The 15,123-nt window shown below is 47.8% G+C and overlaps 1 protein-coding gene across 1 annotated transcript in view; it reads left to right on the top strand.

The window, feature by feature from the left end:
- Positions 1 to 13,974, top strand: part of stx1b (syntaxin 1B) — a 53,517-nt gene extending 39,543 nt beyond the window's left edge. Inside the window, exons 4-10 of the mRNA XM_005469157.4 lie at positions 1,043 to 1,117; positions 4,850 to 4,923; positions 5,762 to 5,870; positions 6,907 to 6,980; positions 7,537 to 7,674; positions 7,772 to 7,882; positions 8,044 to 13,974. Coding sequence (XP_005469214.1) covers positions 1,043 to 1,117; positions 4,850 to 4,923; positions 5,762 to 5,870; positions 6,907 to 6,980; positions 7,537 to 7,674; positions 7,772 to 7,882; positions 8,044 to 8,124 — 662 coding nt within the window. The 3' untranslated portion in view covers positions 8,125 to 13,974. The remainder of the gene's footprint in view (positions 1 to 1,042; positions 1,118 to 4,849; positions 4,924 to 5,761; positions 5,871 to 6,906; positions 6,981 to 7,536; positions 7,675 to 7,771; positions 7,883 to 8,043) is intronic.
- Positions 13,975 to 15,123: the final 1,149 nt, after the last annotated feature.

The raw sequence follows: 15,123 nt of genomic DNA, 5'->3' as shown, positions 1-15,123 counted from the left end.
GGAAAGGCCAAGCGGCGCTGCAGCGCTTGTAAATCTCAACGGATAGCTACAGTTGGCGCCTGCTGCCTCCGCTGTCCTCTTCCATCATGGCTGGCAGGATGTGATGTTTCTGCACGCCCTCCTGCTCGTCTGCTTCCTCCTCACAGTCACAGGCTTCCTCCAGCCTCAGCGCTTACACGACTGCGCGTGCATCGACCTGATTGGACTCTTAGTGGAAGCCTCGATACACCAGCAGTGAAGGGGGAGGCAAACACGACAGCTCAGCTTCTACACCAAACCAAGAGGACAAAAGGTGCTCAGCAAAAAAAGCTAACAGCCAATCAGAGCCTCTGAATTCAACTGTGACTCATCGCTGGGAGGTTGAAGGGAAGAGGTGGAGGTCAGGTGGAGTTTGAAGAGGCTGCTCTCAGAACACCAGTTTGTTTTTAACCTTGTCAGTTCCAGCGGAGGTCTCGTAATTTTCTGACGGGTGAAACACCCGAGTCCGATCGATCCTAGAGTTTGTTTGGAATTAATAAAAATGATAAAATATGAAATATAAACTAAATTGACCATGAAAGGAAATACAGATGTTTGTCTTTCTCTGGCGTTCCGGCCTGCTTCCTGAAGCTTCCTGAAGCTCTGAGATCAAATTTGGATCATTTTTGTTTACTCATGATCGTTTCACAAATAGCAGCTCGTCAAATATGAGGAATAATAAAAACCTGATGATAACCCAGAACAACCGGTTTATTGGGTTAGGGCCAGATCTGAGCGGCCGTACCTGACGTCCTGAGTCAGGAACACCTGTACACGAGGTGGTGTCATTTGTTTTTGTGTGCGTCAGCTGACACAGACAGGAAACAGGCTCAGGCTCACAGTGTTGGATCTTTATGATGTCAGAGAGGACCAAAAAGCCCGCCCACCCGCTCTTCAAACTTTTTGCAGCCAATCAGAAAACAGCTTTAGCCTTAAAGAGTGAGACTGTTTCAGCTTTAGCTTCAGATCTCTGCTGTTGGTGCCACAAACTCACAGCAAACTGTGTTGGTTCTTTTCTCTGCAGAGACCAAGCAGGAGTTGGAGGACCTCACAGCTGACATCAAGAAGACAGCCAATAAAGTTCGCTCAAAATTAAAAGGTACGTCCTGGCGCTGCTGCAGATGCAGGAAACATCACGGTGCAGGCGAGGAGCTCTGATGAGGAAGTATCTTCTCAGACAGAGCGGAGACGCTTGTATGCAAACCCAATTATATCGACGTCCTGCTGCAGACAGAGCCGAGTAAATTCACGACACGTTCTTTAATTACTTTACAGTATCTACTGTGAGGCTCTAGATGTTCACATTACTCGCTGTAAGTCAGTTTGGGTTCTCAGGGAAATCTCTGAAGGACGAGTGTATTTATATTCCTGTCCCATCCCAGGAGCATGAATCCGTTTCCTGCTGCTGTTTGAAGAGTCAGGACTTCATACTGCAGCCTGAGAGGTTATTTCGGTGCGCTGTGAGCAGCTTGTTTCAGCACACAGTCAAACATGAGCTCAGTACGCAGCTTGCAGGTGATTTTCAGTGTCTGCTGATGTGAACATTTGAGTTTTGCTGGTTGCTGTAAAACTCTTCAATTAAAAGCAGGATAGCGCACATACAGGTGTAAATAAAGACCCAGAACAAGGTAGAGAAGGATTATTCTGAACGGATTCATGCAAAGCAGCTATATCAAAGAGTCCAAGAACTTGCAGATGGAGGTAGAAATGAGGAGAAGGGTCCTTAAATTACCTGTAAATGACGCGTCTGTCAGAGGATGTAAAGCTTGCCATTGTCCCGCCCCCTGCACCCAAAGAACAAATCCACAGCCAAGCTGGCTTACAGTCGACCCAGAAGTGGCGATGTCATCTAAGTATAACTTTTAGAGTAAGTTGTACGCTTCACCCAGGATGTTTTGTCTATTTGTCCGTTCCTAATATTTTGGACACTGACCTCTGAAAGCTCCTCTCTCGTTTCTAAACTCACCCGTGTGAAACATGTGACCAGTTCTCGCTCCTCAGTGGAGGATTTCTGAGGCCTTGTGACATTCACAGCAAAAAATTCACCTCTGAACAGGTGACACAGGAGTCCACGCCTGATGGGACCGTCATTCCTACACCCGTGAGTTTTTAATGTGAGTCCAGCTTTACTGGAGGATTTACGGTGTTTTCTGTTGACCTTCAGCAAAAGAAGACAATGTTCAGAAACAGGCGTGGCGGTATATCGAGCAGTAATCGCTGGTACAGCCACACACAGACACAGCCACACACACACACACACACACACACACACACTCGCAGCCACACACACACACTCGCAGGCCAATGAGCTTAAAGCTACTGAGTCAGTTCATGCTGAAGGTTCAAGGACATCAGTGCTTTAATATGAACACCCTGAGGATGGAACACACACACACACACACACACCAGAACGATATGTGTGTGAAAACACGCACACAGACTGTACATGCGCAGTCTGAGAATAGCAGTGATGCTGGAGATAAAGCTATAATTGGAATCCCTGCGAGGCTACAACGAGTGTTTTTATCAACACACACACTGCAGCATGTCCTACTGTAGATCTGTCATCCTCGGGGTGTGTTTGAGGGATGGGGGTACAGACAGGCTCCTCCCACAGCAGATTTGTGTTCTTAAAAAGTCTTTGTCTCTGTCTGAGCGACTGTGGGTTCAGACTGTGGAGCTGTCCAGTTTTTAAAGAGGCAGTACCTCTGAATAACATCTGAAATAAGCGCAGCCTGGGTTCCAAAGCAGCTTACAGAGACGGGGGCAAGCACATCCACACCACGTTTGAGGTGGTCTGGCGTGGCGAGTCAATATTATGGAGGTGTTTTTGATGTGTGCGATAAAGCCCTCATTCAAAGGTTTCACTCATCTGCTGGACTTTTACCAAGAAGAGCAAAGTTTGGGGATGAAGCTCCTTTTTTTCAGATATTCTGCTTCCTCTTTCTATCTGTATCAAAAATATCAATAAGTGATCAGTGTGTTCATCAATGTGTCTGATTTTCTGTTCCATCATGCTCCTGGACTCTTACTATGGTCAGCATGAATCTCATATTCCTGCAACAGATTTTTACGTAAGAACAAATAAACATGTTTTTTTTTCTTAATAAGCTAAAGATGCTAAAGTCATCCCGAAACACACAAGGACCCACAATCTGTTGCTTACTCACCGGGTTTTCATCTCACTGTCACACAGACAAATGCACACCAACACTGCGCACACGCACCATCAGTGCTATGTGATATTGCTGAGTCATCGTGGATCCAGCAGCAAGCAGCTGGGCCGCGAGCCAGGAAGCACACACACACACACACACACACTGTGATTTTATCACTTCACATTACAAGATATCAACTTGCATTAATTTCATGGAGACTTAAAGCAGGTCCTAGCATAAGATTTCATCATCTTCATTACGGGGGCACTGTCCCCACAGTGTTCCCAACAGACATGGGTCCCCACATTGTACCTAAAACAAGAACAGTGACTGAGTGGAAAACATTATGTAAGCATTTCAGCTCAGCTCATCAAATGCCAGAGACAAACTCACATCAGAGTCACATGACACAGGACAGACCTGGAGCCGGTTACCATGGTGTCCACGCACGCACACACACTGCACTGAGGTTACGTCCAGCTGTGACGTTCTTTTCATTTTACATTCCTCACAGATCTCAGTCTGTCTGACCTTGCATGAGTTCATCTGCAGCTAGACTGTAGGTCCATAGTCTTTGCATCGCCCCCTTCAGGCTGACGAGCTTATTACAAAATCCACACTTCAGGAGCGGTTCTCATGCCGTGGGGCAAAAAGCCACTAAAGAATTGGCAATAATAACCAAATATAAAGAGAAACTAAGATGAATAACTAAATCAAATCAAATAAATCTACTGCGGAGTTTGTGCTGAAGTAACACAAACAAATGTTAACAGCAGACGAGGAGAAACGTGTCTTTTCCTGTTACTGCAGCCAGAAGTTTAGTGTTTGTTAGTTTTTGTTATTCCTGTAATGTAGGTTTAACAGTCTTTGTGTTCACTGAGCAGTTAGGTTGCTTCTGAGCTTTTGGATTGTAATAAAGTTTTTAATCTGTGAAATTGGACTTTTATAAACACAGTTCATGTTTGAGAATTAGAAAGTATCTCTAACACCAGCTGTACAAATCATGGACGTCGTTTATGGTCAGAGCAGCGAGAAAACAGATTTCAGCCTGAATATATGACAACATAACTTTAACTGACTTTGGTACATCGATGGGATCCGTTTGTTTCTGTGGAGCTTCTTTGGTGTTGCTGAGACATTATTCAACTTCATTCGAGTGCTGAGGCGATGGTGATGAAGCAGGGCGAGGATGAGGAGGGTAGTGTTGGTGAACAGGCTGTTTAACGTCCCAGAGTTTACTGTCTCATTCTTTCATTTGTCATATGGAAAAAAAACATTTTCCCTGCTGCTAAACATCCCCAAAGGCAGCGAGTTTTAGATTCCTGCATTAATTCTGAAAGAGGCCAAAAAACATTTGGCAGAAACACTGGACACAAACCGGTAAGCTGGTGTAAGGATAAAAGATCATCATCTGTTTGCTGTTACTTTGAGTTTTGGTGGTTTCAGTAATTTAGTGTTGTAATTTATATTGAATTTGTCACTCGTTTTCAGTCTTCGGTTGTAGTTCATTATGGTAACCTTAGATTGAAGCTGTTTAGCGGTTTTCTCAGTGAATCTGCTGAACTCTGAGCGAGGCGTTCGGTCCTCGTTCACCCTTGTTGTTTCCCGTAAGCGCGTCTGTGCGTTGCCAGCTTTGCTTCAGTGTTGAACTTGCTCTGTTTGTTTTCCCGCAGCAATCGAGCAGAGCATCGAGCAGGAGGAGGGGCTCAACAGATCATCAGCGGACCTCAGGATCCGTAAGACGCAGGTGAGCCGTGCTTTTATCAGGAGAGCAGATGTGACGTGGAACATCTGACCTCTGAAACAAGCCACGTGTATGGGGTTGTGTTTCAGCTGCATGACAATAAATTCATACCTTTCAAGTGAAACCTCATATGTTTGTTTTGACATCACAGTTTCAAACAGGGCAAAAAGCAAAAAGCCCTCCCCCTGACCCTTGACCCTGCTGGATGTTAGGAGGCTATTTTGTGTCTGCTCTTTGTCGTCGTTTAATTGCCTTTCCAGCTGAAACGTTAACAGCCCCTTCATGCAAATGGTGACCCTTGACCCCGTGCTGTCACCCACTCAGGGATCCTCCCTTTCTTCTTTCTGCTCTAACGTCCTACTGAGCATGTGCGCCTCCTCACAGGAACCATGTGACTCGGTGCTATTTGTGTTCTCCAGGCGCCCTCTCGCCTCCGCAGCTCGTCTCGTGATTTGTCTGTAATTTGACCCTGCAATATTCTGCTCTGTCATTGGCTCCTGGCTCCCCCACTCCTCTCCAGCAGTCTGCTCCCTGCTGCCTCCTGGTGGCGGAGAAAAAGAACTGCAACACCACTGACAGCAGCTTGTATAACCATCAGTGTGTGTTTTTTATGTCTGAATGCACAGACAAAAGATCTGATGAGACAAAGCTTTTGATACATTTTAAAGCTTTTTAATGCTGTTTTATTGTCATCTTATAGTTTTGTCTAAATGTGTGACACACGGGTGTAGATTTCAGGGTGGAGGCCGAACGAACCACAAAACTGCAGTGATGTTTTTTATGAATCCAGACGTTGACGCTGGAATGATGCTCCAGGTAAAAGTGTTCTGTGTTCCTGCAGCACTCGACACTGTCACGCAAGTTCGTGGAGGTGATGACTGAGTACAACACCACGCAGTCCAAGTACCGCGACCGCTGCAAGGACCGCATCCAGAGACAGCTGGAGATCAGTGAGTACACAACACGCCAGCAACACACAGTTTTACTACATGCTGACTGTATTTCAGCACCATGGTTGTTCAGAGGTCAGAGGTCATCTCTCAACCTGAAGCCTCGAAGGTCTTTATGATTCAACTGGCTGTAGGTGTGATAAAGCTTTGAGTGGTCAGTGAGACTAGAAAGGCAAATGCAGCACAAACCTGTGGATGGAAGATAATGACAGTCTAAACATCAGAGCTGCAGCTGCTGCTGTTTGAACCTACATCTGTCTGTGTGGGGCTGGCTCACTGCTGCCTCTGCTGGACGTCTCAGGAACTGCAGCTGTTGGTGTTTCAGTCTTCAGTTTGGTGGCTGTAAATAATAAATGAGGTCAACACAGTGTGTAGATAAACATCACAGGACAACACACACACACACACAAACACAGGGACACACACACAGACACGCACGCACACACACACACACACACAAACACACACACACTGATGCAGACAGATAAACACACACACAGACTGCAGAGGGCGCGTGCAGCTACTTTCCTCTCAGCAGTCCAGCATCAGCTGACCTTCACACAGCTGCCAGACTTACCCTGTGTGGCCAAAAGTTTGTGGACACATGGCCACTGTGAAAACATAGAACATATTAACGTTTTCATCATGAGCCAAAACTCTGGCCTTGATTATTTTTTAAATCCTACGTAAGTTTAGTCTCTCGGCTGTGGGATTATACAGAACACATTACCAAAGAGCTTGTATTAGTTATGTTCATACAGATTTCCTATTAGATCGTGTTCAGGCGTGTAAGATAACGTGTCCAAGAACAGCATCCCAGCTTTACTGTTTAACATCGGGCTGGATTCAGTTTAACTCTCAAGTGACTGAGTACCGTCTTCCATCAGTCCAGCTGTTCGATTATGTATCCTCTGTTGGTGTGTGTTTAGCAAAACCTCATTTTCTGTCACCTTTTGTTTTCTGATTTGATGTTTTCTCGCTGCAATGCTGTGCGACTCTAACAGTGTCTCTGTTGCTCTGTGTTCTCTCTCTGCAGCTGGAAGAACCACTACCAACGAGGAGCTCGAGGACATGTTGGAGAGTGGCAAGCTGGCCATCTTCACTGATGATGTAAGCACCGCACCTGAGCCCACGCGGCTTACGTTACCTGTGCTGTTCTGCATCCCGGCAAGTGTCTGGGATGCAGAACGGCCACGAGGTGCGCTGAGACATCAAGTGAACACGGCCACTGTCACATGACAGAAAGGGGATTGAGGGCGCGGGGTATGATGGGAGCCGCAGAAGGTTTTAATTTGAAGGAGTTGTGTCATGTTGTTCCTCCTCCTTCAAATTAAAAGCTCCCATGTTTGCTGGTGACTGTAACTGAACACTGAGCTGCCAATCAGCACTGAGCTCGTCTGGTTGTGATGTCACAGTATAGTGACTGGGACGCCAGAGGAGCTCAGGAAGAAACAGGCTGACAGCAGGTGTTCGGTTACAGCACACAGGTAAGTCATTCTGACAGGACTGGAGGTCAGAGGTCACGGCTGTATCTAGCATGTGCTATTAGAAGGTTTAACCGCTAAAATCTTTCATTTAGTATCAATTAAATCGAAAGATTTAAACTGCTTTCTCAATTACTGCTCACTGGTCACTGAGTTGTGACCTGTGTGAACCTGCCCCGCAGATCAAAATGGACTCTCAGATGACGAAGCAGGCCCTGAACGAGATCGAGACCCGGCACACTGAGATCATCAAGCTGGAAAACAGCATCCGCGAGCTGCACGACATGTTCGTCGACATGGCCATGCTGGTCGAGAGCCAGGTGCGTCCCGTGATGCAACAGGAAATTAATGCAGCCCGTCAAAGGGCTGACATGGGGCGGTGCGAGTTAAATTCTGCCTCCCGTGTGGTTTTTTTAGGGCGAGATGATTGACAGAATCGAGTACAACGTGGAGCACTCCGTCGACTACGTGGAGCGAGCTGTCTCCGACACCAAGAAAGCCGTCAAATACCAGAGCCAGGCTCGCAAGGTAAGGAATCCCGGATGAGCCCCCATTTGTGTTATGAGCGAGATGATGTGTAGTAGAGTAATTTTGTACGCTCAGAGTCGCCCCTTGCTGGACGCTAAATCCAGGTGTGAAGACTTTTGACATCTTTAACCACCGCTCTGTTTTCTGTCTTCGCCCCGCAGAAGAAGATCATGATCATCATCTGCTGTGTCATCCTCGGCGTCGTCCTGGCGTCGTCCATCGGTGGCACGCTGGGCATGTAACGCGCTTCGCCACCTGCTGCCATGACGACCGAACACCGACTGACCGACCGTCCAACCGACAGCCAGCAGAGAAAAGAAACACCAACGACGACACAAAAACTTGAAACACAAATGCAAGACAGATAACCAATCAGCTAGGAAGAGATAACAACCCAATCACAGATAAGAGGAAACATCACGGGTTCGGGTGGGGTTCAAAAAACAAGAAAAAATCATGAGAAAACGCCATGACATCATAGCTGACTGACTACACTACATATACAAAAGAGGGTACAGATAAACCTATTTATTACAGATGTACATGTAAATGTATTAAACATGAAGCAACACGTGGGTTAGCTACCTGTAAAAACTGATGACCTATAATATGACATTTACTTGTTTGTTTGCTTGTTTTGCCTCTTTTCTTATTTTTTAAAAGTTTCTTTCGTTTTTTCCGGAGTCTCCGAGGACAGTGACGGCAACGGCTGCCGGGTGGGAGTTCTGCCCGTCAAGGCTCCGGAGCTCAGCGCCTTTGGGAACGAGCTCATATAACAAAATAAAAGGCAAAAAAAAGAGAGAGAACATGTTTCTATCACATTCTGGAACTCTGGAGCGTTCCTGAGCTGCGCCCTGGAATACTTTCTGTTCCAGAGCGCAGACGGGAACAAGCAGCCGAAGGTTCCGGAATGTCAGCCTGCAGAACGAGCACCCTCCGGCATTGGCAGAACACGCTCTGCCCCCTTGTTGCTAGGAGGAGCTTCACCGCTGCCTCTTTAGACCACCTCTCATTGGTTGCTCACTCCTGGTGTTCACCTCAGTCAGCCAATGAAATTAGCTTAACCTGGCGAAGCCTGGCCTGCCACCCGTTATTTAGAATGCATCAAGGACTTTGACCGTGACACGCTTCCCTCTGAGTTTGGGGGAGGGAGGCGTGTCCGCAGCAAGAACCTCCCTTTTTTGTCACACCTATCCAACCAAAGAGCCGGGGGAGGGCCTCTGGTTGTCAGGCTGAATTTGATTGGCCGGCGGCAGAAAAGAACGTGATGTTTGACTGACAGGTGAACGATGGGGAGGAAGGGGGCAGGAGGGTTCGGACGAGCGAGAGTCAATCTATGCAGTTTAGAAAACCATGCCTCCCCATCACTGGGACAGCCAATGAGGATTGGGCATTTCGGTGATCTGATCAGATCCGCGGTCGTCATCTCGAAGCTGTCACAGCTGTTCCGGAAGATCCTAAAAAATGAAGAGAATGCATTAAAAAGTAAAGAAGAAAAACAAATGTAACTACAACACTAAGAAGCGCTGGTTGCCCTGGTTACCTGAGTGTCGCGGTGATATCGTTGCTTTCCCGTTTCTCGATGGGGAACGTTTGTTGCTGTGTTGTTTCCGTGGTGCTGCTGTTTTGGTGCGTGTGACGCGTCCCGTGACGTATCGGCCTGACACGATTTAGCTGTTAATGTTTAGTCTGTACGTTTTAAAGCATTCGCCCAGATCCTACCTGCAGCCCCAAGTGTGTGAGTGTGTGTGCGATTCATCCATGCTGTGTGAATGCATGAGTTGCACAGGTGCTACTGACCAGCAGACGGTGTTCCTATTGGTGGATTTTCTCTGTGGAAGGTGGAACATGTGACACACATACATTCATATAAATTCCCAACATATGCTGCTTTCGATTGCAATTGGGAACTTGGAATTTCCAGTCTCATTAACCTGGGAAGTTTCTGATTAATATCACGTTGTTTATGAGTTCAAATCAGTTCTGAACGCCTTTGTCTGCTTTTATGTTCTCTGTGGAAAAGCAGCAAAGCAAACCTGCGGGAACGTTGACGGCTCGGATGTCATTCCAAGTGCTGATTTCCAAATTCCATGGTATATTAAATGCAGCAGTAGCTTATGCATGAACTCCATGTTTAACTTTTCATGCAGACACACTGGACACTCGCCCCTTAACTCGCAAATTCCAAGTGTTACATATCGAACCAGTGACTGCATCGCTTATAGCATGCTTTAGCGTTAGCTCGTGTTTCGTGTAGATGATGTAGAAGCTGCTCGTTACAGATCGGTAATCAGTTTTCTTCCTTTTTTAAACATTAAAGACGTTTCTGTCCAGATTGGCACGGGACAAAGGTGGCTGAAGATGTGGAGTAGAATTTGTTGCATTAGCGGTTAGCTGAACGTCTGCAGGACTGTCACTCCTTACAGAGATTGCTGATTAAAACAGAAACGTGACACAGCAAACAGCCTATCTCAGGACCGCGTGCTGTGTTGTGATCGCGCCACCGCCTGCGCTAACATGTAGGACCGCGGCGTTGAAGAGGAAGGGTCGTCTACGCTCAGGCTCTGTGATACGGAGGTTCATCTGCTTCTGTTGAGGCCTCGGTGGACAACCAAATACCACCTTAAAACCTCACGGTCCCCTCCCGCTCAGCGCTCATGATTAGTTTTGTTTGACGGCGTCTTCTCTGGTTTCACCTGTTCTGCTCTGGATCTTTTAGCTGGACCCTGATCGGGCTTCATATGTCCCTGACTTATAGTTTTTGTTTCATGTTTCCTGAGAAATGTATTATTTGAAGCTTTTCAGAGACAGGGCTTTAAAAAACAGAACACGCCGCCTTTCATAACGAGTCAAAGCTGTTTTTGGCTTCCTCGCTCTGTAGAGACCTGCCGACAGGAAGCTGACGTTAGCTTCCGTTTGACAGTCGTGCGTCATCCTCGGCCAGCTCGAGCGTTGGAAAGCAGATGGTGTTTTGTGGAAAACGTGTTTTCTTACCCATCACAGTAGTTAACATTAGCTTTAGATGTCTGTGGTGCTGTGTAGACGATTGTTAGGTTTTGTTTCATTCTTGGCTTCCCAAAATGTAACGCGTGTTCACCAAAGCTTTGCAGATACCGTCCCCACCCCTGCCCTGACTCCTCCAAAGAGCCCAGCAGATGTGTGGTCATGTGACATGTCCGTAGATTTAGGTCGATCTCACACTTTTCTCTCTGCCCCTGTTGGATCCATTCTGGTTTTAGGTGTTTTCACATGTAGAGCTGTCAATTCAATATGAACCGCTGTGAACCTAATCCCACGTCCCCATTGGCTGCTTCGTTCATCGTTCTTTGTTCATTCAAGCGGTCGACGGTTGTCCAGGTGGCGTCGCAGTCGTCACGGCAGTCTCGGGTTGGTGATTGTGGTGGATGCGAGGATGCCGTCATAGCACCAGCCAGCTTGTTGACACTGATTTTGCCATGTGTGAGTGTGTGAGTGTGAGTTTTCTGTAAAGTTCCCGCTGTGTGGCGGTCACTCATTGGGTCCCGCCGCCATCCTCTTGAAAACATGGACAAAACCTTACGAAACCCACGCAGGCATCAACAGTTGGAGATTCAGCTCAGTGAAGGTTCAAATGTTCGTTGGCGCGTCGGCGCGTCTGCCTGCCCCGTCCTCTCGTCTCTTCTTGTTGTGCTGTAGATGTTTGGTTGTACAAAAAGATGGCGCAGAGGGTCGGAGTCTGCCCCCTCCCTTCGCCCTGCAGACCCCGCCCATCCCACTGTGTGTACTACTTATAATAATGGTAATAAAAAAGGCATGCAAAAGCGTTGTGGAGTTTGCATGATGGTGTTTTTTGTACCCCACATCCCCGCCTCGCCCTTCACGTCGTGCACTTTACCGCCAATCAGACCCTGTTTGGTTTCTACGGAAACACTTCACAGTGACTTTCGTTTGTGACGCGTCATTTTTACGATGTTTTCTTCAGAGAACGGTGTGATGTTTAAATAAATGTGAAAGGTTAAATTCCCATCCCGCGAACTCCAGCCCTCCCACCGGGTTCGGACGCCTCCGTCACCACCCGATGTCTGTGTGTTCGCTTCCACTGTTGCATTTGTGTGTGTGCGTGTGCGTGTTGAAGCAGCACGAGTGTGTTTCAGTGTGCGAAGCGTCCAATCGCAGGTGGGCGGGTTGCAGCAGGTTTCAAAATTCCACCTTTTTTTTTTTTTTAGATTGCGATAGAAGCAAGGAGAGAAGCTTGCAGACGCCATGGTCACTGTTACCGCCGTGGCGTTGATTCGATTCAGACCAAAGCGTTTCCGCCCTCCCCTCCAAATGTTCGCCGCTAATCTCAAAGAGCACAACGCGAGTCGAGTTTACAAATAGAGAATAAATATACAAATAGAAAAGATTAAATGCCAGCCTCGCCCCTGCCCCGCCCACCGCCATCAATCAGACTAACCCGCCTCTCTCCATCCACCTTCAGAGTCCTAATTGAAAATATGACACATCCATGAAGTGAGTCCCAGTTTGTTTGCGTCGTCATTTTCCACACAGTCTTCACACTGCAGGATCAACGCTCCGCTGCAGGGTTACAGGCCACGCCCCCCACATACCTCCGAACAGCCGGAGAGAGAAAGTTAAACATCAGCAAATTTGGTAAAGGTCAAAGGTTGATCTCAGATTCTCTGGAGAGCGCCCCTATCATCCTCCAGCGAGCATTCTTCTTGTGCGAGAGGCCGACTGCAGTCGTGTGACATCACATGTGTACGCAACAAAAATACAAACAGATAAATATGAGTCACATCCGGATTTTTGCCGCTGTTCAGCCTTTCTGTTGTTTCCGTTTCTGACAGAGCAGGCGTACAACGCTGGAAAAAATCACGTGAAGAGCGTTTGAGCGCGACACGCGAGATGCCAAAGACTGACTCGCCGTTAGCTGTTAGCCGTTAGCCGTTAGCCCATGTGGGAGTAACGTGGCATGGGCCGACCTGGACTCTGGGGTCGCGTTCCAGCGCTCTGCAGTTATTACTGCACGCTGACTCATGAGCACAGCGGCGTCTGTCTTCCAGATTTCAGCAGACGCCGAGCTCGGCGCTTTGTCGCTCCTCCACTGTGGCGCAGTTAAACCACCTCCACGCTGATTTTTGTCTTCCTGAAACTATTTTCAAAAACCAAAACATGCTCGGCGCCCCGCTCTGAGTGATGACATCACAAACATGTTCAGTGTTCTTTATTGTGTTCTTTATTTGACGCTCACGCTCGTCCCATTGCTCTCCGACAGTATTCACTTTAAACAGTGTTTATGTTCTCTAGTGGGAGGGGTGGGAGGAGTTAGGGGAGGGGCCATACAGACAGACCACGCCCATAACCACCCCTGCCATAACAAGTAGGAAAAACCCTGAAATAACATCGTTATCCTCATTATTACTGTTGTTATTACTATGATTATTACCAAACAGACAAATAAAGATGCAGTAAACATTTGCAAAAACCCGGAGGGAGACCGAACGGCTTCACACAATGTGATCGAATCAACTTTAAAAATGGAGGTGATGACGATTCTATAATAGCAATGATTTAAAAAAAGTACAAAGGAGTTATGTTATCATAATAATAGTAGTCATATTGAATATTGAATGCTCGCAATTTTGTCAAACTGAAACTGGATTCTTTGTGTTATGTAATTATTGTAAATAACTTCAAAGAGAAAAAATGACTTGCATGTCTATGTATAAATCTACTGAGATATCTATTCCCGTCAAAGTCTGCATGTAGGCCGGCCTCTGTCCTCTTTCGCCTCTTTTGCCCGCCCTCGCTGTGGCGCCCCCTCTGTTCGTACCGTGCAGCTGAGTGGCGACAGCAGAGACTAGGAGAAACTTGGCTTCCTATTGTCGCGTCTGCACATGCTCAGTTCAGAAGCTGTGTCTGCGCCCGCCTGTGGACAGAGAAGGCACGGCGGTGTTTTTAGTAGCAGGACGCCCACTGAGCAGCACCGCCGTCCCTTTGAGTGCCCGTGTCTCTTCGTTTCTTTCTGAAGGAGCGAATGAAAACACCACACAGGTGTTTGCGGCACAAATGCAGCCACGCCTCCATCTGTTACCCCAGGTCCAGAGGCTCCACCCACTGGCTCCTCTGATGAAAGTGCTTCCCTCCATATTAGGAAAATTAAGCCCGCCTTCAGGGCTTTCCAGGCCACACCTACACGTCACTTTGGAAGCCAAGTTAGCAGTTTTAAACTCTCCCTCTCTCTCGCTGTCCTCTTCAATCTCAGCCGAAGCAAGCTTGCCAAAGGACACACCGAAAGCTCCGCCTCGTTACCTGACTGCTTCCCCGGAGTTTAGCCTGAGCCTAGGTCTAAAAGAACAGACTCAACCTGCCAGCACTTAGCCATATCCAAGATCATCCTGCTGCACTGCAAACAATCTGACTGGCGAAAGCGGCTTGGTGTCACGGTGCCATGTTGCTTACGCCCGTCAGAACCAAGACTCAGCGCGTTAATGGAGTCGTCCATCTTAATAGAAGAATCATCGTCTCAGATGGTTAGATGACCTTCGGTCTGCCGCTGCAGTCTTCCTTCTGCGTGGCTTTTCCATCGTTTAGTCCTCACGAGTTCCTGGAGGAGGTCTCAGCTCCAGACGACATGCAGGTGAAGTGGTCCACTTCCTGTGGTTTCACCTGGTCTGACAGCTCAGCGTCACCTCCACGTCACGGCTGCCAGCGCCACCACCTGGTTTCAGGCCCGCTCTCTAGCCTCACACAGGCCTAACCTGACGAAGCGTGCAATATTCAGAGAAACAAGGGCTTGTCTTTATCATGCAGAGGCGCCGGCCATGGCACGGGAACTTCAGATGCCGCAATTGCGACAGCAGAAGCGTGAACCACACCTGATTTTTAGGGCGTGAGATGAGTGAGAAACAAAGCTATCTCGGGGGAGGGGGACGGCAGGTGGGAGGCAGAGGAGTGAGGTCAGAAAAAAGCAAAGCGAGAATCAGAAAGAGGACAGGGGCGCCGCACGCAACTTTGACCGGAAATGCAACTTGTGTCCCGTTTTTTTTGTGTGTGTATGTGTGCGTAGCGTAATGTAAAAGCGATCTGTCCCCCCCCCCCACTCCACCTCACCACCCGACCCCCCCCCCCAAAAAAAAAATTCCCCCACGACCCTGCCCCCTCCAGCCCCCGCCTCCCGCGTCCTCCCCTTCTCTCGTACTGCTGTTGGCTGTTCTGTTTAGTTCATGTGACGTGCCAGTATTCCCCCACCTCCTCAC

Source organism: Oreochromis niloticus, linkage group LG4, assembly GCF_001858045.2.
Source record: "Oreochromis niloticus isolate F11D_XX linkage group LG4, O_niloticus_UMD_NMBU, whole genome shotgun sequence".
Lineage (NCBI taxonomy): Eukaryota > Metazoa > Chordata > Actinopteri > Cichliformes > Cichlidae > Oreochromis > Oreochromis niloticus.
This window is presented reverse-complemented; position numbering and strand designations above follow the sequence as displayed.